The sequence below is a fragment of the Notolepis coatsorum genome (assembly GCF_963971535.1).
Source record: "Notolepis coatsorum genome assembly, chromosome: 15".
Classification (NCBI taxonomy): Eukaryota; Metazoa; Chordata; class Actinopteri; order Aulopiformes; family Paralepididae; genus Notolepis; species Notolepis coatsorum.
In genome coordinates this window covers 13,068,530-13,093,529 of record NC_140179.1, presented here as the reverse complement: position 1 = coordinate 13,093,529, position 25,000 = coordinate 13,068,530, and the positions used below count along the sequence as shown (strand labels likewise).

At 42.5% G+C, this 25,000-nt stretch overlaps 1 protein-coding gene across 1 annotated transcript in view; it reads left to right on the top strand.

Moving 5' to 3' along the window:
- Positions 1-8,539: 8,539 nt before the first annotated feature.
- The window catches only part of gata4 (GATA binding protein 4), a gene marked incomplete at both ends in the record, with an annotated part of 32,007 nt that continues 15,546 nt past the window's right edge, over positions 8,540-25,000 (top strand). The window contains one exon of the mRNA XM_084330205.1: positions 8,540-9,149. Within this exon, the coding sequence (XP_084186331.1) occupies positions 8,540-9,149 (610 nt within the window). The remainder of the gene's footprint in view (positions 9,150-25,000) is intronic.

Sequence of the window (25,000 nt, the reverse complement as noted above, 5' to 3'; positions counted from 1 at the left end):
AGAGAGGGAGGGAGGGAGAGGGAAAGGGAGAGGCAGAGAGAGGGGGGAGAGAGACAGGGAGAGGGAGGGAGGGAGAGAGGGAGAGGCAGAGAGAGAGGGCGAGGCAGAGAGAGGGGAAGAGAGAGGCAGAGAGAGGGGGGAGAGAGAGACAGGGAGAGGGAGGGAGGGAGAGAGGGAGAGAGGGCGAGGCAGAGAGAGAGGGCGAGGCAGAGAGAGGGGAAGAGAGAGGCAGAGAGAGGGGGGAGGGAGGGAGGGAGGGAGGGAGGGAGGGAGGGAGGGAGGGAGGGAGGGAGGGAGGGAGGGAGGGAGGGAGGGAGGGTGGCAGAGAGAGAGAGGGGGGAGGGAGGGAGGGAGGGAGGGAGGGAGGGAGGGAGGGAGAGGGAGGGAGAGAGAGAGAGGGGGGGAGGCAGAGAGAGGGAGGCAGGGAGAGAGGGAGGGAGAGAGAGGGGGAGAAAGAGGGAGGGAGGGAGAGAGAGGGGGAGGCAGAGAGAGAGAGATATGGAGGGAGGGAGGGAGGGAGGGAGGGAGGGAAGGAGGGAGGGAGGGAGGGAGGGAGGGAGGGAGGGAGGGAGGGAGGGAGGGAGGGAGGGAGGGAGGGAGGGAGGGGGAGGGAGGGAGGGCGAGAGAGGGGGAGGCAGAGAGAGGGATGGAGGGAGGGAGGGAGGGAAGGAGGGAGGGAGGGAGGGAGGGAGGGAGGGAGGGAGGGAGGGAGGGAGGGAGGGAGGGAGAGGGAGAGAGAGAGGGGGGGGAGGCAGAGAGAGGGAGGCAGGGAGAGAGGGAGGGAGAGAGGGGGAGAAAGAGGGAGGGAGGGAGAGAGAGGGGGAGGCAGAGAGAGAGGGAGGGAGGGAGGGAGGGAGGGAGGGAGGGAGGGAGGGGGAGAGAGGGAGGGAGGGCGAGAGAGGGGGAGGCAGAGAGAGGGATGGAGGGAGGGAGAGGGGGAGGCAGAGAGAGGGGGAGAGAGACAGGGAGAGGGAGAGAGAGACAGAGAGAGAGAGATAGGGTAATAGAGGGAGGAAGGGAGAGTCAGAGAGAAAGAGGGGGGAGAGACGGAAAGTGAGAAAGTCAGAAAGAGGGGGGAAGGGAGAGTCAAAGAGAGAGACAGAGGGAGAGTGCCCTTTGTGCCCGCTACATTATTGGTGATCCTTGTTTTTTTTGTTTTAATAAATTGCGCCATATTTTGGCTAACTTTGATACCTGTCCTGTGTCGTGCATTTGGGGTCGCTCACAAACCATAACATTTACTTTTTTATTTATCTTATTTTTCGGGATTATCTCCCACAAACCTAAACATTATTGGCATAAATTAGAACGCAGTTAGTCTCTCTACCTTTCTCTGAACTTCTAGCAAAAAACGGCGTTGCAATCTGATGAAAAATGGCGGAGAAATAAACAAGTAACTGTACTTACAGTAGATTTCATTCACATTTTCTTCTGCATGCCTGGTGATACTAAATCCAGATTGAACTCTGTCTGCCATTGGAAAGGGGAGATTTGGCCCGATCCATAGATGTGCGACTTGGCTATAATAAGGTAATTTATAGGCCTGATATTCTATATTCTATAATCATATTTCAAATTGCATGTGTCCGGATGGCAGAATTCAGTACTGTATCTACAAAACCTTCTGTTTAATCATCTTCCCTTTATTAATTTGCTCAGTTTAAGTTTTTCCTGTCTGGTCATTTTTAGCATGGTGTTATTCACCATCAAAGATGAAAAGTTTTATAATATTTTAATATTTTAAAATAAAATAGATTTGATATTCTCCTTTGGTTCATTACAATTTACTCAAGCCTAGTAACAGACACAATATTTCTGACACTGGGAATACACTCCCTGAGATCCATAGATGTCCCTAGATACCAAGAACATGCTAATTAACCTTGTAGAAGTGGAGCAATCTTTCATTTACTTTTACGCAACCTGCACTCCCTATCCCCCTCCACACTCTCCTCGACATCATATCCGCTCTACCTTTGAGTGAGACTTTCTCTGCTCTCCCCACAGATACGGCAACCTCCACCCTCCTCTCAGCCCTCTCAACCTCCTTCGACAAGATCTGTCCCCTCGCCGAGAGGCCTGCCTGCCGTTCCCCACCCAGTCCATGGCTGTCTGATGCAGTGAGAGAAGAAAGACAGGTCCTGAGAGCGGCCGAGAGGAAGTATAGAAAATCACGCCTCACTGGTGACATCACCACCTATCACAACCTCTTGTTAGCTTTCTTTTTTTTATCCACTTTTTCTCCCCATTTTCTATTTTTCTCCCATCCCACTTTCGTATTATACAATTCTTCCCTCCCCTGTCTTGAACGTTGCTAGACTATGCCTCCCACTGGTCGGTTGTAGTGAGGACAGAAGCCTTGCATCACGTGTCCCCTCCGGTACACGAGGAGGCAGCCTGACGCATCTTTTCACTGCAGCAGCTCGAACTCTCAGTGGCGAGGAGTAACGTGTGGGAGGCTCACGCTGCCCCCGCTACTTCCTGCTTCCGCCGCACCGGCGTCACCAAACCGACCTGTAGGAGTCGCTGTCCACAACGTCCAATCCCCACCCACCGGCTTTCCCACCCTCTAACACTTGCCAATTGTGTTAGTATGAACGAACGGCCAGCCGGTAGCAACGCCGAGAGCTGGGCTCGATACAAGCCAGTGGAGGTTATTCCATGACAACACGTGAAACACAAATTCACTCATAATTCATAATTAATATTAATTTACATATATATATATATTTTTTTTTAATTATTATTATTATATATATTTTTTTATTATAAATGTTTTCCTCTGTAAAAAAATGCCAGTGAATTTTTTTCCCCTTCAACAATGGCCAAAAGTGACAGCTCTGAGCTCTCTGATCAGGCCTGCAGTCAGTAATGGCTAGCTGTCAATCACTCAAGTGCAACTTTCCCTGCACGGGTTGATCTTTTTATTCTATTATCCAATCAACATAGGCTATTTGAGTCATCTAAGCCCCGCCCGTGCAACTTTGCGCACGCTACTCACGAACGCGGGTTGAATGATTGACAGCCCTCGACGGTCTGAGACTCAATCAGAGAGGAGCTGCGAGACATGGCATAGACCACTGCACTTCCGCGTTACATGGAGCTCGTGAGGAGGAGGGGGGCGGGGGGACGAGAGTGTGAGGGAATCAAATGAATGCGCTGCCTTCCCCCCCGAACCTCCCATGAGCTCAAAATACCGGAAGTGGTGGGCAAGCCTTGCTTGCGTTTCTAATCAAATATTAATATCGCCGCAAGGAGGGGGGGGGGGGCATAATCCCACGGGACAATGGGATTGACCGATATGTTTACCAATATTCCAATGTACAGTTTTGCTGTACCATTGACTCGATGGAGAAGCTGCAATATTCAATGGAAGATGAGATCGGTCACTGCTTTGGCTGTTGTGTGGTGAGTGCATTTATAATATATATATTATAATCCCACGGGACAATGGGATTGACCGATATGTTTACCAATATTCCAATGTACAGTTTTGCTGTACCATTGACTCAGAATGGTCTGTTTTATTGAAATCGTCACAGCAGTATAGTTTGTTTATACTTCAGAAGTATGGTCCCCAAAATGAATGGAAGCGAATGAGGAGCCTGACACCTGGGAGGAATGGGGGTGTTGCAGCGTTGGGGATGTTTAAAAAATATAATTTAATATATATAATAATTTTGTGCCTCACCAATAAATTTGGTCAGCAGCCGCCACTGATACCAGCGTCTCCTGCGTTAGAGGCGAGCGCCTTGCCCACTGCGCCAATCAGCCACCCTTCTTGTTAGCTTTCTCCAAAACCATCACTACTGCCAAAGGTTCTTTCTTTCACCATAAGATCGAGGCCTCGGCTAAGAACCTTCGCAAACTGCACGCCACCATGTCCTCCCTCCTATTATTGTTTGTTAGCTAAGTTGTTTATTTGTTTGAATTCTTTAGTGTGCACTTTACATTTATTATTAGCTCTAGTTCTTGTTTGTAATAAATAAAGGTGCAGTACTTTACTGTATAACTGAGATAACTTAGATTTGGGGGGGGGGGGGGGGGGGGCACAGTGGGGAAGCTTGCCTATAGGCGCCAAATGTGCTAGGTCCGGCCCTGTCCCCGACCGCCAAGAACCTTGGTGTAGTCCTCGGCGACCGGCTGAACGTCTCCACTCACATCGCCGCCGCGACCAGAACCTGCAGGTCAGGGACGTGCACAGGACTTTAGAGGGGCAGGTGCTCAAAGGCTGAAAAGGGCACTACACTTGTGTGTATATATTAACCGAGCGCGCATAGCTCGCGGGCACGATTTTTTAGGGCCCTTTTCGGGTGGGGGGGCCCCTTTTTATGCTTTTTTGGGGGGTTTTGGTGATCAAATATTGAATATTGAACTATAATAATCAGTGCAGGAGCTCACTTATCCTTGAAAGACACTTTTATCACTGACTTAAAAGGCCCATACATCTCCATAAATGTTCAGGGGGGAGGGAATAAGTGCTTACCCTACAGCCCCAAGAAGTGCTGTATATTCTGTATTGTTTAATATAAATGCATTTTTTATTCCAATCCCGATTTGTATTTGAGATTCCCAAATCCCATCGGACTTGACTTCTTCGTGTCCCTCAATGAGTGTAATACCAGCATTCAACAGCGGTTTCTATCATCATCATCATCACCACCCACGCTATGCATAAAATATATAGGTCCGCGGAGGAGGCCGTGCAAACTGCAATGGAATATGGGGCATCTCTCTCTGTCCCTAATATTTTGATTCTATCCTGACATTTTCCAGTTGGAAGAGCAGTCTATATGCGTAACGGTAAAAAAAAAAAAAAAAAAAAAAAAATCAAAAAGGGCACTTTTTTGATGAGGCTCAAAAAGGCAGGTGCTCAGGCACCCCTTGGCCTCTATGTGTGCACGTGCCTGTGCAGGTTCCTCCTGAGCAATGTCAGAAGGATTCGCCCCTTCCTGACAAAAGCCACCCAACTCCTCCTGCAATCATCATGTCTCACCTCGACTACTGCAATGCACTGCTTGCTGGTCTACCGACCATCGCCAGTTCGCTACCAAGCCTCTTCAACTCATTCAGAACACAGACGCCCATCTGATCTCCAGCCCATGTTAGCCCGCTTTTTAGGGACCTGCACTGGCTCCCCATCGCCGCACAAATTCGCTTCAAGGTCCTCGACCTGGCATATCGCACAGCGAAGGGAACGGCTCCCGCCTACCTCAGGTCAATGGTCTCTAACTACACACCCTCAAGACCCCTACGCTCTGCATCATCTGGCCGCCTCAGACCCACTCCTATCCACCTCAGACCCACTCCTATCCGAGCTCCAGGAGGGTCATCAAGTAGAAACTGCCTATTCTCTGTCTTTGCCCCACAATGGTGGAACGAACTGTCCACCACAGTTAGGACAGCCGAAACCCGATCAATCTTTCGCTGACGACTAAAAACACGCTTCTTCAATCAATATCTGAAATAATTTTTTTTTTTTAATGTAAAACACTAACCTTCTTACTGTCTTATACTATCATTCACTCCACCTACTATTAGGTCTTTACTACTATGCACTCAACACTGCAGCACCCACGTTTCAGCACTGTTTGATGAACATTGTTACTCAGTTGTAAGAGTTGTACCCTTCCTGCTGACCTGTCGTACAGAACTTGTAAGTCACTTTAGATAAAAGCGTCTCAGCTAAATGACAAAATGTAATGTAATGTAACCCTAACCCTAATCCCTAGTTTTGGTCTCTCTCTCTCTCTCTCTCTCTCTCTCTCTCTCTCTCTCTCTCTCTCTCTCTCTCTCTCTCTCTCTCTTTCTCTCTCTCACACACGCACAGAGATAGCTCTATCATTATTGTCCTCAATGTAAATTGTTACTGAATGCATTTTGTAAACACAGATATCTCTCTTTACCTGGCCTCTCTCTCGTTGCTGTATAGCCATGCATTGCAATACTTTATTGAAATAGTTGATTTACATGTATATCAGTCACATGATAATAAAGCTACACAACTACACAACGTATACACACACACACACACACACACACACACACACACACACACACACACTCACACTCACACTCACACTCACGACACATGTCTTTTGATTGGGCTTAACTACTATATTACTTCAGCTATATTACTTCAGCGCGAGCCTGGCTGCCAAGGGGAAGTAGCAGGACAATAATGAAGTGGCCGCGTGACATGTTGTGTTTACGTTCACACGTGTTGATGACGGGTATATAAATCTGTCTGCGCGGCGGCCGGGAGGCCCGGGAAGCGTCCGGCAACAACAACAACCGCAAGGGATTTCCGACAAGGCCGCTGCTAAAGAAGACGTGTGTCTTGTATCCAACACTTTGTCATTTAGACAATTTTTTTGTCAGGGGGAAAAAAATATTAGAAGTCATATAAGTTGTTGGGGCGTCGTGGTGGCGCGAGACGCACGTACAGCAGTATAGTCGCAAAGTCATATGACGTCACCACGAGTTCGACGCCCCAACAACTTATATGACTTCTAATATTATTTTTTTCCCCTGACAAAAAAATTCTAAAATGTTTACTCAAACAGGAACTCAGTTTGAGTAAAATTTACTCTGCGAAATTTACTGTGGACCTTTGTTGCACGTGACGTCATCATCCCCTTTCTATCTATCTACCATATGATCTCCTGTCACAAACTGTCCTCTCAGAAATGTCCTAAAAACTTTATTTAAAAAAGTAATAGAAGTAAAACTGAATTTCTATATGGTATATTTTTTTGCTTTGAAAAAACAACAACTGAATGAATGAAAACTTTATTGCAATACATAAGGGGATGCAGACCAGAGAGACTTTCGTCTTGTTTACATCAGGGTCCCCCATTTTCAATTCATATAGTGCAATGAATTGAACTATAACGTTGTGACAATCATTTCAGGCCGCTTTATTGATTGTTAATAAATGTGTAAATGTGTAATAAAGATACATGTGTGGGATATGCTATCTCGCTTAAAAACTATAGCGTGAAGATATATATTATTGAATTAAAATAGTAACAATAGACTAATCCGAAAAATCTGCATATGACACACAGGCTATACTCTTCTAAATGTTCTGGCTTCTGAAATTGTTTAATGGCGAGGACCCCCAAATGTATATAACAGATATATAGGCCTTGGCAAATAATGTGATTTTCCTTCTGAAACGCAATTAAAAACAAGAAGGTTATTGCTCTCATTGCTCTATACACCTTTTTCTTCTAGAAAATCGTATACTTTATTGTGTGACATAAGCTTATTCTAGATAAGAATAGTACCTTGATTGATAGGCTATCAATGAATCAATCAATGATAGCCAATTGTAAGTATGCAAGTTATCTTATAGTATGCAAGGTGACTGTATGTACACCCTCTGTTAAATATAAATAAATAAATAAACAAGTTATATTTGCCCTAATTAAATTAAGTTGATGGACTATAATAGTAAAACATAATTTATATTCCAAGTGAGCGACCCTGAATTAATTTGGAACTTGAACACAAGCAAGGATGAAATATATGACCCATAAAGATCTTGAATTGAAAAGTGGTAACGATAATAATAATAAGATACAATAAAAAAATGATTTAATGACATTCCGTATAAGCATGACATTGTGGAAGGAGGAGGGAGGGGGTCACGTTTTGAAAAATCCGTTCAATATGTTATTTAAAAAATTGACCCAATTGTTTGAATTTTGAAACATCAGTGCGTTAATTGTGATATCACGTATCATATCACACTTAAAGTTTACACGTCTGATAGAAAAAGCCTCCATCAGTTCAAAGCAGCTGTCATTTTCTCTTTTCGTCTGAATTGTAGTGCGATAAGAGAGAGAGGGGGAGAGAGAGAGGGGGAGAGAGAGAGATGATAACGAGCAGAGAGAGAGAGAGATGATAACGAGCAGAGAGAGAGAGAGAGAGAGAGATGATAACGAGCAGAGAGAGAGAGAGATGATAACGAGCAGAGAGAGAGAGAGAGAGAGAGAGATAGATGATAACGAGCAGAGAGAGAGAGAGAGAGAGAGAGAGAGAGAGAGAGAGAGAGAGAGAGAGAGAGAGAGAGAGAGAGAGAGAGAGAGAGAGAGATAGATGGTAACAGGAGAGCAGAGAGAGAGATGATAACAGGAGAGGAGAGAGAGAGAGAGAGAGAGAGAGAGAGAGAGAGAGAGAGAGAGAGAGAGAGAGAGAGAGAGAGAGAGAGAGAGAGAGAGAGATGATAACAGAGCAGGAATCTTGATCACAAGGTAGTTTCTGTCTCACTCACCCACCATGTGTCTCTTCTTTCAGTTGATCCTGGATATTTTTTTTGCAACAACGCAAATCGAGAATGATTTGTTTGATCCAAAAAGATACGAAGTTTCAGGTTATTATTGAGGAAAGGAGGAGGAGGTAGACAGACAGCTCACTCTGGATTAAAAAACGGCTGATTCGCGGTGCGTGAACAACAAACTATATACAATCACACATCATCGGTTATCATCATCAACGTTGGATGCCCGGCGGCCCCCCCTATAAGGAGAGGATGTACCAGGGCATAATGACCACCAGCCACCACCACGGAGCCCCTTCTTCATATGAGGCCGCCGCGGGATTTCTACACAATGCCGCCGCGGTGGCGGCCGCCTCCTCCCCGGTCTACGTGCCCACCACGCGGGTGTCCATGACACCGGCGATGATCCCCGGTGCGCTCCCGTCTTACCTCCACGGCGGGGCCTCCTCCTCCCAGCAGAACAGCAGCCCCGTGGTGTCCAGTCACCCGGTGTGGGGGCAAACCGGGGAGTCGATGCCCTCCTACAACCACCACCATGTCCACCACTCCTCCCCGGTCTCTCCGCGCTTCACGTTCTCCACCAGCCCGCCGCCTCTCAGTCTCTCCTCCTCCGGTAGGGAGACGGCCGCCACGTACTCCTCCTCTACACCGCTGAACATCTCCTCCGGCTCCGCCAACGGGAGGGACCAGCACATATACGGTGGTCGCGGCCCCCTCAGCGGGTCCTATCACAGCCCCTACCCGGCCTACGGGAGTCCTAACCTGGGTGCAGCAGGGACGGCGTGGCCGGCGTCGCCCTTCGACAGCCCCGCCGTGCTGCACGGTCTGCAGGCCGGGCCGGCGACACGGCACCCTAACCTAGGTGAGACTGTGAGAGAGAGAGGTGGCAGGGGAAATGCATTTATTTTATTATATTTACATGTGTTGTTGAGGTTTAATAAACACTGAACGCGGCTAACGGTGCCAGATTTGCCTTGCTTATTATATGCAAAATGACTTACGAATTACGTTCTATAGCTACCGGTAGGCCTTTTGGAAACCTGTAACCTGCCTTATATCACAGTACATTTCGCAGAGTAAATTTTACTCAAATTGAGTACATTTTACTCAAACTGAGTACATTTTACTCAGTTTGAGTAAAATGTACTCAGTTTGAGTAAAATGTACTCTGCGAAATGTACACAAGACGCTGTCAGAGTGTGTAATAATACCCTATATCAAAATAGGTCCATATATTTTGGTATATGGTTGTCATATATACCATGTGATATATAAACACGAACGGGAACACTGGGCCTCTCATCGAAAATGTCCATGTAAACCCTTTATATTTGTTTGGGGGGGAAGATGTGTTGCTGACTCTCTTTAATCCCCTGTTGGGTTAGTCCTTTGTTTAAATTAAATAATTATACAACAACATAAGCTAACTGAATCGATTCAATATACCTATTGAATATTTAGGTGAAGAAAAAACACTTGTCCGACCGGCAGAACAGCTCTTAAATATTTTTAATCTGAACAGAATATAGTCATAATATGACTAGTAACACCCCCATTGCAATGGACTATGGCGTATCAAATCAAGTGCAATAATCTGAACAGACCTGTAATTAATTTATGACAATAATATTTTTAATTTATATGGAGAGAAAATAAATCCATCTCCTCTTCAAACACAAACTGTTGTTTTTTTTTTTTTTTTAAGGGTAGCCTATATTTCAAAATACTATTTATTCATTTCTAATGATTATACAATTCCAAAACGAAATTATGCCTAAACAATTCGATAACAAAAGTATATACATGTAATACTGTGTTTAATTCAATGTGATCGACTGTAAAATAGCCTTAAATTAAGTTGCACAATTAATTTATGCCACATTATAAATGTTATGGTTCTGTGCCAGAAAATGCGGGTTGGAGTCTGGGATAATTTATAGTTGCAAGTGGGAGCGGTTGTGTGTAGTCACAGGTGGCGTCGGACCTGCAGTTCACACATGTCGAACTGATAAGAGGGACACAAAACTGGAATTCCTATGCTATACTCTTGTGGTTCAACAGTGCCGGAGACAAAGTGATATTTAGCACCCCCATTATATCACCTGGAATTAATTTCACTCTGCAAATGTATATTTTAAGCAGTTATATATACTATTGCAAAACCTTTGTTAGAATGGAAAACCTATTCAGCGGCCATTTCTAGAGCCTTGGGAGTTGGTCCAAGAGGGGCCTGTCTGTCTGTGAGAACCATATAGAATCCTTTAAGAACTTACACCTCCAACAATGGAGAAACCTAAAAGAGTTGTTTTTAAGAGCATGTTTAATTATTCATTTTCTTTATAAATCCTGGTGGTGAGATTTTGCACGTCATTTGTTTATTTATTTCTCTACTTATTTGTTCACTTATTCACTTTGTTGCCATTTTAGTAATGTCTGTATTTATTTTTTCAGGAGCCATCTTTTTATCTTTTGCTCATTTTTAGGAGATGTGTTTGTATTGATAGGTCTAGGTTAGAGGGATGAACACTGCAGATGTGTTTGTATTGATAGGTCTAGGTTAGAGGGATGAACACTGCAGATGTGTTTGTATTGATAGGTCTAGGTTAGAGGGATGAACACTGATGTGTTTGTATTAGGTCTAGGTTAGAGGGATGAACACTGCATATGTGTTTGTATTGATAGATAGGTTAGAGGGATGAACACTGCAGATGTGTTTGTATTGATAGATAGGTTAGAGGGATGAACACTGCAGATGTGTTTGTATTGATAGATAGGTTAGAGGGATGAACACTGATGTGTTTGTATTAGGTCTAGGTTAGAGGGATGAACACTGCATATGTGTTTGTATTGATAGATAGGTTAGAGGGATGAACACTGCAGATGTGTTTGTATTGATAGATAGGTTAGAGGGATGAACACTGCAGATGTGTTTGTATTGATAGATAGGTTAGAGGGATGAACACTGATGTGTTTGTATTATAGGTCTAGGTTAGAGGGATGAACACTGCATATGCGTGTTTGTATTGATATGTCTACTCTAGAGTCTAGACATATCAATACAAACATATCTGCAGTGTTCATCCCTCTAGAGTGAGGGATGAACACTGAGATGTGTTTGATATGTCTAGACATGTTTCTAGTATAGTGTATTAAAATGCAGTTTGAAGGGCCTGACGTTTCACAACATGCCGGTCACTTCCCATAATGCAATGCAACAACGACATAATTTAGATATAAACATAATAACGTCCTCATCCCTTGAAGCGGAGACGTCAGTAAGTTTCCTTATAAGAAACAATCTCATATATCAGTTGCTTTATTTGTGAATAATATCAGTCATGTGGCATCTTCCCTGTGATCTCATGGACCTGCCCTCGTAGCAAGCCCGCTGTGTACTCTGGACACACCGTGTAATCAATATATGGAATCAGACAGATTTCACAACACTTATTGATTTTGGTTGGGTTGTCACCTTTAGATGACTACATCATGCGTATACTTGTACATTGCACAGTGGCCTCTTTACTTGTTTGACCCCATAGTTCCCAATGATCTAATATCCGTATATACCATGGAATTAGCTGTAAGAGTGTTGTGCACTATAGGCAAGGCCGTATCTCTGGTTTCAACATTGGCGGGGACACTTTAAACAGGGGGGGTCTGGTGGTCCTCCCCCAGGAATCTTTTAGCATCAAACACTTCATTTCCTGTATTCTGGTGTACTTTTCTGCACCAATTTATGGTGGAAATGTCTTTATTTAAGTAAAGGAGAAGACAATAATGGAATATAATGCAGTGAGGCTCTCAGGCGTTCTGTATTGCTTTCACATATTATATTTATTCTATAATTACAGGTAAGAAGGATATATAAATGTTTTGATCCCATTATTTTTTACCTTTTTTGGGGAGGGGGTTAACTTTCATATCAGCTATATTTTTCTTTAAACTATTTTGACTATTTATAGGCCTACCTCTTCTCAATATTGAGGGGGACATGTCTCCGGCAACCCCCCTAAATCTACGTCTATATATTCTTATAGGAGCATAATGCTACATTCATGTGTGATGGTTTACATCTATTGCATTTTAGTTAATTTCCATCTATATTACTATTTGTAAACAAAGTAACTTTTAAATTATTTTACAACTTCATATTATCCGATATACTACATTATTACGTAACCACTGCATTATTTGTATAGTGAGGTTTATGAAATGATTGGTTAACTATAACAATTGATTACCCCCCCCTTGATTATTTATATATCAGCTGTCAGTTAATCTATAATGTGATTAGGTTGATTATACTTAAATGTAAATTAGTAGTGATTATTGAAACAAGTATGACAACGTCTACACTCACAACTTGGCAAACCTTTGACACATCTCAAGTAAAGAGATCATGCTGGAACAGATAAGATGAATGTGTCTCATTCTCCAAAATGTTTCAAAGAGTTCTCTTGGAAGATTTATCTTGGAACCGACTGAGACAGAATCAATGACAAGTTCACTCCCGAACGTGCTGGTAAGTGGCTGAAACGGCCACAGCTGTGATATGATCTGATATCTGCTTGGAGAATGGCATTCTGTCTTAGACTCGAAACCGCGTTCCCGTTCAGGTCATTTGCATACAAAACAACGCCTCCAGAGCCCCTTATAAGGCAAAGTAATGATGCAGCTGTGTGGAAATGGATGCGGAAGTGCCTTGCGAGTCTTGTGCGACCCATCGAAATGAGATTAGATTAATGTATTGTCATCATGTACAGCTCGTGGTACACCTGCCGCAGCGCACGCGCGCACATACACACACACACAGTATACTGTAGCCTACGGTGTAATGAATGAACGCAGTATAGGCTTATTATTCCATTAATGCCTACGGCGTAATGAATGAACGCAGTATAGGCTTATTATTCCATTAATGACTTGTTGCATTAGGATTTAGTAGATACTATTATTCTCTGCCCTACGTACAGTATAGGTACAGTCTGTACTTATACTGTACGTAGGGCAGAGGCAGAGCATATAGTATCTACTAAATCCTAATGAAACAAGTAACTAGAATATATTAAGCCCATACTGTTCATTAGACACGTAGGCCATACTGGCGCACACAAGACTTGTTATGGAATATTAATGCAGTCTATTTCCATGCGATTAGATTTAGTTCTTATTTATTTATTTATTTATTTATTTATCCACTGTCATTTCAGTGTTGGTGTAGGCTATATAGTGTATTTCAATATAAGTTTAATTGATTAATGATATATTCGAAGGAATGCAGGTTATATCAACCCCCTCCAATGTACAGTAAATTACCAAGTATGGTTTTGTCAATATTCCAATGTACAGTTTTGCTTGTACAGTGTCCCCCACCCACCCCTCCAACCCAACCCCCCCCCCACCCCCCCACCCAACCACCTCCAATGTACAGTGGATATCAATGGGATATATTGCATGTTGACCTGCATTCTTTCAAATGTATATAATTAATCATTAAAACAGATGTATAACAAATAAGAAATACAAATTCCACAGAAGGCATTAAATAATTATTATTTTCAATAATTTCACAATAATGGCATAATTTTGTTTGAATATCTGAGTAATTAAAGTAATTATACATTTGTCCAAAATAGCTGGTTCAGATATGGTTAAGCAGCTGCCCTGTGATAAGATGAATCCATATTATTTATTTTTCCGACATCAAATGCGTAATTTCTTATCGTACAAATATTGTCATATTTATTTTAATTATGATTAAGTAATTAATTCCAAGGAGGCCTGTAGCGTTAACATGAAGGAATCACTATGAGAACACAGTCTGTCAAGTTAATAACATTTTCAATTAGTCAATCAATCATAAGTGTGCTCCTCAGCACTCTTAAATCTGCTCTCAGCCACGCTCAAATCTGATCTCAGGAACATTTGGGGAATGAATGAATGAATGAATGAAAACTTTATTTGAGGACTCGCGCTACCAGCCCTAATATGTCTTAAATGGGCAGAAATCTGCCTAAGAGGACATTTTTGGTCGTAAATTCGTTCGGGAATGAGACCCAATTTAATCAAAACTCACCATCTGACATTAATTACACATGCAGCTACTCTCTGTGTGAGTCTTTGTGGAGAGAGGACGCAATACACTTCAATCCTTGCAGATGCTTTTTTTTTTAATGTTTTCCCAGAATTAAATGTTTTTCTCAATGGCCAGTTGAATGCTCAGTTCTCACAATTCTAATGTCAGTTTCAACCTGAAAATATATTAAAAAAAAATAGGCTCTTTGTTTTACAGTCACTTCAAATAAAATATCATTGTTTGATTAAATATCGTTCTGCTGTGGAGTACTGTAAGTATTGCATTTGAATAATGTGTTAATGTGGGAAACTCCCTCCTATAGAAGATTACCTTTTCCTTTAGGAGAAAGAGAACAAAAACAATCAATCCAATCATTAAACACCCAAAGCAGAACATGTATTTAGTAATAAATATACATATAAATATAGATAGCCTAATTTAAAAATGTTATGATTTATGGAGGTATAATCCAGGGTTGATAGACCTAGATTTATTTGAGGCCTACTGGTGTGTGTTTATGTATAAATATTGGATATATTCACTATTTTCTCTTTAATTGTTTGACTAAGCTTTTTCAACATTCTTTACCCATAATAGATTTGACAAGTATTACACATTTAAACAAACCTTTAATAACTTATAAGCTGTAAATCTGTCAATTAAAATAAATATCTATTTAAAAAAAATTGTCCCCTTTAATCATCATTGAGATGATCCAAAAATGATGTTGAAAATACTTAATTGGTCTTGTTGACAAAAATAAAAGTTTATCTTTTTTAACCTTTTACCCTTAAAAACAATTACAACCATAACCTGCACCTAATATGTGTTCTTATGGCCTCTATATCCTTTCTTTGTGTGTGTACCAACGCAACATTTGTAATATCATTAGACATTTACTTTATGACTGCGTGAACCTGCAGAAATGAGGGGCGAATCCTTCTCAAAACACGAATGGATGCCTGTAACGCATCAAACCCAGAGCTGCAGTGGTAATTTTGAAAGCTCTACCACATCACTAAAATTCTACATCACCGGTGGAGTCTGTTGTGTTGAAAAAAGTATTTATCTTGTTTTGATCTTGTTTTGTATCACAAACAGTACTGTATTTGCAAATCTGATATGTCATAAATGTATAGATGTAGCAGTACTGTCTATCTGTATGTCATGTATGTCATATATGTTATGATGAATTGAAAATGGGGGACCCTGATGTAAACAAGACGAAAGTCTTTCTCTGGTCTGCATCCCCTTAACAATTGTATGTATTGAGCCGTACTGTACTGTACCCACTCTGCAATCTGTTAATAAAGTTTTCAATCAATCAATCAAACTGTGAGAAACAAGCTATGTGCATAACCACAGGAAATGTAGCTAATGCTGCATTCCCAAGTTTCCAAATTGCAACACTTCTATAGAACAAAATATAGCACACACAGCAGAGAGGATATACACTCGAGTATAGTGTGTGTTTTGTGTTTCATATCCTTCGCAGATTATGTCCAAAAGAAGCGATACTTCTTAAAAAAGGATTTTCACCCTTGACCTTGCAGAGCACGCTGGGATGCCAGTGTTGTCTTTAATCTGTGGCCCATAGAGATAGAGATACAATGTGACCTTTATATAGAGAGGAAGACATACTGTATACTCCTTTAGATGGCATGGACACCCCCCCCTCTTTGGTGTGTGTTGTCTTTGTGTCTCTGTGTTGGCTAGCTCACTCCCATGCCCAAGGTTAACCCCCCGCCCGCCCCCAGCCTTGGAGGAACGCCTGCATATGTTTCTAGATTTCACAGCCTATACACACATTCCGCATTTGACATCACAATAAAAAGAGGAAGAGGGTAGATATCTGGAACATGTAGCCGTGGCGTTTGAAGTGGAGTAATTGCGCGTAACATTGAAATGTGGAAAACATAAAAGATATGCGGATCAAATGCGAACGCTCTTTTTACATTTAACGGGTGCTGCAAATCACACACAGGGTCTGAGTGAGGTTTCCACGGAGATCTGAACTTTGCTCAGTGAATTTAGCATTTTGATCAAATGAGTTCATATATGCACTTCACCATATGCACTGGGACATACGCATTGTGCAACAACATTGTTATGTTATCAACATCAATTTAATTAGCTGTTAAATTAGGCGTGTATGAACAAATGTGTGGGCATATAGTTGTTTGCCGTTAATTATTCTTAGCTATTTCACATAGTTTGATTATTGGATACTGGATTATTGGATATTGGTGTTTGTCTTGTGTGTGTGTGTGTGTGTGTGTGTGTGTGTGTGTGTGTGTGTGTGTGTGTGTGTGTGTGTGTGTGTGTGTGTGTGTGTGTCTGTGTGTGTGTGTGTGTGTGTGTGTGTGTGTGTGTGTGTGTGTGTGTGTGTGTGTGTGTACTAGCCAAAGTCTCTAGTCCTTTCGTCATGTTTACTTGTAATGTTATACTGTATGATATATTATGTCTCTCTCTCTCTCTCTCTCTCTCTCTCTCTCTCTCTCTCTCTCTCTCTCTCTCTCTCTCTCTCTCTCTCTCTCTCTCTCTCTCTCTCTCTCTCTCTCTGTGTGTGTATTAGTCCTTTGTCCTGTTTACTTGTAATGTTATGATGTAAGTATTATAATGTTGCACAGTCACAATGTAAGTTTATTATGGACCCCAGGAAGAATATAGCTACTGCAATGCTGTAGCTAATTGGGGATCCTAATAAACTAAACTAAACCATAGATGATTTTCTATGTTGTTTACACACTAGAGCAGAAGACTTTACAGGCCGCAGACATATTTCTTTGCGCTCACGGCTATGACTCGTACGCCTCAGAGACCTATTGTTTATGACACGTACACCATGTGATAATATCACAGCAAGCCGAGCAGTCGCTCATAACGTCTCCTTCCCCAGAATGGCTAAGTGCTCAACCGGCAGGCAGGTTCCCTGTGATGTATGTGAGAAGTGAGAGTGAAGATTACATCCATCAAATGTCATGCTGTCAGAGAGAGAGAGAGAGAGAGAGAGAGAGAGAGAGAGAGAGAGAGAGAGAGAGAGAGAGAGAGAGAGAGAGAGAGAGAGAGAGAGAGAGAGAGAGAGAGAGAGAGAGAGAGAGAGAGAGAGAGAGAGAGAGAGAGAGAGAGAGAGAGAGATGTGACTCGGGGGCTCAATTAGAACCTGACAGAGTTCTATTCCGTCTCTATTTTCAGTATTTTTATCACAAGGGGGGCTGAGAGATAAGGAGAGATTCCAGGCTGCTGTTGTTGTGTGTGGGATTGTACAGGAGAACAGCGCCTCCGTCTGGTTTAGAAATGTATTGGCCTTTTAGGCATTGGGATGACACAGAGAGCACCCAGAGGAATGGTTCTGGTTATATAGGTACATGTTCTGTTTCAGAACTGAAGACACTATGCAGAATGAAACTCATTTGAGTATTAAAAACTCAAACATTTACAGGTATGCAAAGGCGGGGTCTCTAATTCGTCGTCAATGTAACAGCTCCACATTATACCCGATGGCATCAAAAGATGAATGAATGAATGAAAACTTTATTTAACAGATTGCAGAATGGGTACAATACAGTACGGCTCAATACATACAATTGTTAAGGGGATGCAGACCTGAGAACGACGTTTGTCTTGTTTCCATCAGGGTCCCCCATTTTCAATTCATATAGACATTTATGACATACACAACATACATGACATTTATGGCATAGGGACATATAGGTATTTGGTACTGATACATTTGTGACATAAGCGGTATTCAAATATACAGTACTGTTACCCCTAGATCCTGACAGAGTATATACATATGATGGGGAGGGGACTGTACATTAGGAGGGGGTGGGTGGGTGGGAGGGAAATATACATGCGGCGGGGAGGGAATATATACATGCGGTGGGGAGGAGACTGTCTATTAGGAGGTGGTGGGGGTTTTGGGCATTTACGGTGGCCAGTTTCGAATTGCAGCCTCCCGTAGGTGCTCTTTAAGAGCGGTTTTGAATGTGGGCAGGGATTCACATTCCTTTACAGCTTTGGGTAGGGCGTTCCACATTGTTGTGGCATAATTGCGAAACGTGTTTAGTCCCTTGTTTGAGCCGAATCTGGGTTTAACATAATTTGTTGAGCTTCCTCTGGTGTAGTGGTTGTGGTATTCACTGACCTTTGGGAAGTATTTTGACATGTACATGGGCACCCCGGTCGTATAGTGTATCTTGTAGACCAGGCCCATTGCAAGTTGCTGTACTCTGTCGTCTACTCTAAGCCATCCTAGGTTGTCAAAGTGGGCAGGGGTGAGGTGGGTTCTGGGGTTCAGGTCAAGTAGTAGTCTGACCAGTTTGTTTTGTGATGTTTGTAATTTTGTTTTAAGCGCCTTTGAGGTGCTTTGGTACCATGAGGTGCACGCATAGTCATAGTACCCTTGAATGAGTGCTCCTGCCAGAGTCTTCAGGGTATTCTTGTTTACCAGAGAGGAGATCCGGTACAAGAATCTAGTTCGTTGGTTGACTTTTTTTATTACATTGGATGCCATTTTGTCACAGGAAAGATTTGCCTCTAGGATGGAACCCAGGTAGGTAATTTCGTCTTTCCTTGTGACAATATTGTCACCCACTGTAACTGAGAAGCCGTCGGTCTTGCTGAGTTTGTTATTTGAACCGAAGAGAATGGACTCTGTTTTGCCCATGTGTAATGATAGTTTGTTATCAGCGAGCCATATGCAGATTTTGCCTAGTTCCGTGCTGAGGGTTTTTTCAACCTGCAACTTGTTCTTGTCAGAGACCAGCAGGGCTGAGTCGTCCGCAAACAGGAACAAGTTGCAGTCACAGGCTGACGACATGTCATTTGCATAAATTAGGAAGAGTAGCGGTCCTAGTATGCTTCCTTGTGGAACCGTTGGGAAATTCTGGCATCATAGCAGCATGAGGGAGGGGGAGGGGAAGTACAGGTATGGGCAGGGTAATAGTAGAAAAACATATCATTAACTCTGAATATAAAAATACAAGAAAAATAAACAGTGTAAACAATATAATTAACTCTGAATATAAAAAAAATTATAATCTTTGCTACATTTTCTTTTCTTTTTTTAAACAATAGTTTATGTTTATGTTTATTTTTTGCACTTGACAAAAGCTATTCTTCCTGGGGGGGTACAGCAACTATGCCGTGACTACTCTTGTAGTTTTCTTGTTTCAAGAAACATGAGATTGTAGTTCAATGCAGCATTAAATTACTTGTTTAGAGGGCGATCATGCATTTTCACATTGCAGTGCTATAGGCCTAAAAACCATAATTCTTTATTTTGGAACTAGAGTTCAGTAGGAAGTTCATCTCTGCTGCAAGGAACGTAGAGAATCGTGTTTCAGGGGAAATTCAGTCAAGAGACAGTAGCCTAGATTGGCCCAGTGGATCTGCCTCATTAGGCGCTGCTGTGGAAACAAGGTTGATGGAAATGTGGAAACATGAATGAGTTATTTCACTAAAATCATTGAGAGACTTTTTTTTTTTTTTTTTTTTTACAACATCACACACAACATTGACATCAATAATAATAATAATAATGACAAGACAATAAAAATAATAATTACAAGAACCCACTCACCACCCTGAAGTATCCCCCCCCCCATAAAGGACATAGTCACTCTCTCGCTCCCCCCCCCCTCCCCATCCCAGGACCTTAACATGAGCTATGTACAGAATTCAGTATTCGAGGGTTATACACGCTCCTTCATTGAGAGACTTCTATAGTTTATAATGTAACATTGTTGGCTGTAAATAGAAAATAACAAGGTGAGCCCTGTAAACACTTGATTTCATCTTTTTAAATGTATCTGTTTTCTCTCTCTGTGTCTTTCTCTTTCTTGTCCTCTCTCAGAAATGTATGATGACTTTGCGGAGGGGCGCGAGTGTGTGAACTGCGGGGCCATGTCGACCCCCCTGTGGAGACGGGATGGTACGGGCCACTACCTTTGCAACGCCTGCGGACTGTACCACAAGATGAATGGCATCAACAGGCCGCTTATCAAACCCCAGAGGAGACTGGTAGGTGACAGTAGATATAGATGTGATACAGTATCATCAAACTCAAACTGGCATTTTCAAATATTTGTGAGAAATATGACTTAACGTTTTTTTAATAATCACTTTATGTAACGGTTGTGCTATAGCCAGAACCCAGGTGCAGATACAAACAGGCAGAGACGATGTTGAATCAGAGAAAACCCAAACTGCGGGTATATTAACCCTTGTGCCTTCCTCCCCAAATAGGGAGATTATGATGCTTAAAGCACGAAAGTGTGCATCAAGTTCAAGGTCATATCATTTAAAAATTTTAATATTTTTTTTCCACGATTACCACTAAGAGCCTAACCTCAAGATATCTATAAAAGATTACAAATATTTCTGAATTTTAACCACTTATATTACCGTTTGTTTGATAATAACTGCCTTTTTATGACAAAAAAAGGCACAAAACGGCATATTCATAATGTTTATATATGTTTTCGACACCATATTCCAGCATGGCAAACCAGCGCAAAGTCCTTGTGAATAAGCTAATGTCCTGGTTTAGAAAAGTAACAGAATTTCTGGAGTATTGCTTCAGTCCCTACATTGTGAAAAAGGCGTTCATCTTTTAATCTGCAATCATTCATTTAATTTTCGATACAATTAAAAAAACAGCGTTTAACATGGGAGTCAATGGGGCAGGAAACAAGCCACTAGGGTCCTCTTCAAAGCTAATATGTATAACTTTTTTTTGAGAGAGATTCAAATGATAATCTTTTGACATATTGAAAATATATGTAAAATAACGACATGGACCCAATTTCATGACATAATCATCAACACAGCCACCGTTGTGCACACAAACACACACAAAAAAAGGCAAAAAGCACAAAAAAGGCGCCAGGCCGCCTAAATATTAAAGGCAACCAACTTGTGTCTAACCACGCCCAACTTGCATCTAGCCACGCCCCCGCGGCGACGCGGCAGCAGCAGAGCGGAGCTCGGCCGCGGAGCTCCGTCGCGGCAGCATTATATGCCAGTAACCGCCCCTTATTCAGTATCCAGAACTAGCTCAATTGGCAAGGCTGCATGGCTGTGGATCCTACGGCTTGTTGCTGGCTAGTTCGATTCCTGTCAATTTCCTTTTTTTTTTTTTTTTAACGTGCATTCGCATTCTTTCGCTGTTAAGTTTAGGCATAACTTTAAGCATTGTTTCGGAGTTGGTTAAGGTTAGGCATTGTTTCGGAGTTGCTTAAGGTTAGAAGGGTTAAGTTTAGGCGCTGTTAAGGAGCTGGTTATGGTTAGAGTTTGACTTAGAGAATGGCAATATTTTTTAACGTGCATTCATTTCGCCGGTTAAGTTTAGGCATTGTTTCGGAGTTGGTTAAGGTTAGGCATTGTTTCGGAGTTGGTTAAGGTTAGGCATTGTTTCGGAGTTGCTTAAGGTTAGAAGGGTTAAGTTTAGGCGCTGTTAAGGAGCTGGTTAAGGTTAGAGTTTGACTTAGAGAATGGCAATAGACAGCCTATTTCCGCGCTGCCGCTCTCTCGCGCTGCCGTGGTCACATGGGCGTATTGGCCAATCAGAGAAACGCTAAACACAAGATGGTTGCCTAAAATATTCACGCCGCCAGGCCTGCTCAATTAAGAAAGGGGAGAAGACAGGGATGCCCGAGTGGCGCACCGCATACAGCACTACAGTGCAACACGGCCGACCCGGGTTCGACTCCCGGACCCGGTGATCTTTGCCGAATGTCTTCCCCGGTCTATCTCCCATTTCCTCCTCTCTCTCTCTCTCTCTACCGGACTGCCCGGTAGCAAAAATCAATAAAAACCTACAAAAACATAACTTGTCCAAAAGGACAAGTAACATTTAAGAAAAGGGAGAATACGGTAACCAGGTTCTCAAACAGTCCAGGGAGTTGGTGAGTAACAGGGGAGTCAGACAAGCAGGGGATTGTGACCGGGGCTCGGTTCGCAGACAGTCAAATCAAATCAAATCAAATTTATTTGTAAGTAAGTAAGTAAGTAAGTAAGTAAGTAAGTAAGTAAGTAAGTAAGTAAGTAAGTATTTATAAAGCACCTTTCATACATGTCATGTAGTTCAAAGTGCTGTACACAAACATAGGCATATATAACGATAAAAGCAATAAAGTCACAGTGATCAGTTAACATCAATGTTTAAAAAAAAATAATAATAATAATAATAATAACGTAAAAATGAAAACAGTCATTTGCTGACCAGTTTGGGAGAACAGGTCCGCACAAACATGTCCGTTCAGTAGCAACCGGAAGTAGGAAATGCACTAAACCAATGCACTTGTACAGTAGGTAGCAATGTTAGCTCTTATAACGTTAGTGTAGTTACGTTTAGGCCTGACAACACGCGTTAATGTCCCCATGGGCCGGACACGTCTTCTTTAAACAAGTCAAGAAGAAACATCACAATAAATCAAGAACAAAACAAAAACACCACGAAATCCAAAATAAAATGTCAAATGAATAAATGAAGGCAACACTCCCAGACATACCCCACGCGAAGGTAAGGAAAAACTCACTAAAACCTAGCAATAGAAAAAAGCACCACAGGCAATGTGGAGGGAGAGAAACCTTAGACGGGCCGTTCAAGGGGGGATCTCCCTTCTTAGATGTCGGTGATAGTAGTGTTGCTATAAAACAGGCGGAACAGTTGATAAGCATGTACATATACATGTAATGAAACACAAATAAGTACATGCAATATCAACTGGGGTACATAAGAACATATTGAAAGATTGAAATAGAATAGAGCTGATCCAAACGGATCCATTTGAAGTATGGGGGCAGCGTAGAGAGGATTGCATCCCCCCGGCCATCATCACGGGACGTCCACCACTCCGGTCATCACCACGAGACATCCACTCACAGGGAGACAGGGAGACGGTGACAGGCGTTAGACAGTACGCATGTTCGTGGTGGGTGGACATAGCATAGATACATGTAGTAAGCATATATGTGAATAGAATAGAAGTACTTAACCCAGCACTGAACTAGACCAGGCATGGTTTTTTTTTAGAAGTTGTAGGTCGGACAGAAGACGGTATGAAGCTGATCCATGACCTCAATGGTGCACATAACCAATGTGGGAGTAGAACCGTCACTGCAATCTTGGCCATCACACCGAGACATCCACCACCTTTGTCAACACTACGAGACAACCACTCAGAGAGATGGGGAGATGGGGGCAGGAGTTATAGAGTTCCCATGTTTGTAGTGGGCGGAGTTGGAGCAATAAATACATGTAGTGGGCATAGCCCTATATATGCATACATGGTGACAATAGAATCAAAGTATATAAGACAATTGTGAAATTAAGTAACGGATAGAACTAAGAACTACTGCAAGCGTATGTAAACAGGATGAGATACAAGACGATGGTTCAGGGCTATATGCCCCGGGGGGCACGAGAAACCACTCAGAATAGGTCAAGGCAGAGCAGGTAAGGTTCAACACTGCAGGCCAGACAGAAGGCGGTATGAAGCTGGTCCATGGGACCGGTGGTAGAAGGTCACTGGAATGTCTATATCGATAAATTCACTCAGAGACCGTCCAGGGAGTAGGCGAGTAGCAGGGTAGTCAGACAAGCCGGGGGGGGGGGGGGGGGGGGGGTCGTAACCGGGATCGGGTTCTCACACAGTCCAGGCGGTTCACACGGAGAAGAGTAGTCGGGCAGTTTGAAGGTTAAACACGGAGATCCAGAACTCAGGAGCAAGGTGTGGAGCCAGGTAGAGGACTGTGAGCAAAGGAGGACAAGACAGGTTAGACAAAGCAAACGAACAAGGACTGACATGAGAACGAGCGATACTATAAGGACTGACTGGTAAATGAGAAACTACGATCTGGCAGCATCATGATATCTGAGCCAGGTCTAAAAATAGGAAGGGCAATCAGCCGGTAGATGTCAATCAGCTGCTCCTCCGGTCTTCACACACCTGCACCCCATCTGTACTTAGGAGAGAGAGGGAGAGTAGCTAGGCTGGGATAGAGTGAGTAAAGCCAAAGGTTACAGAAGCCTGGAGGCTTGGAGGCTCGATTCAATATATAAAACAATTATTATGACAAAACAGATGACAAACAGTAAATATGGACGTATTTCCTTATAGTGAATGATTCAGAGGTTTATTGCATACTATGTGTTTTCTTTGGTGGAACAATTTCTTACGTGAAAAGTGATATTCTTAAATTCCCCTTAAACTCCCACAAATTTCAGTTTCCCTTTAAATATCAACTTAATTTGATTAAAAAACCCATGACCTCACCCCGATTTCCCTGCTCTTCCCTTAACCACTCCCGCTACTTAGTAGGGATGGGCAAAACTCACAAAATTGCTATTCAATAGTCACTGGGGAACTATTAGAATACTAATCGAAGTGAGATAATCAAACAAATGAGCAAGCTGGCTGCTGTCATTGCTAACAGCTAGATATTTAGTTGCAGCAGTCTTAACGTTATTTTTATTTCCAAGAACAAAAGCATGAATTCATTCAGATAATCTAACAAGCAAGCTAGCTGGCTGCTAACAGCTAACCTCGTTCCCAGTTTTATCTCCGTGAGATAAAGCCTGGTAAAGCACATCGGCCGAAAGTGTGTATGGGGTAGAATTTTCC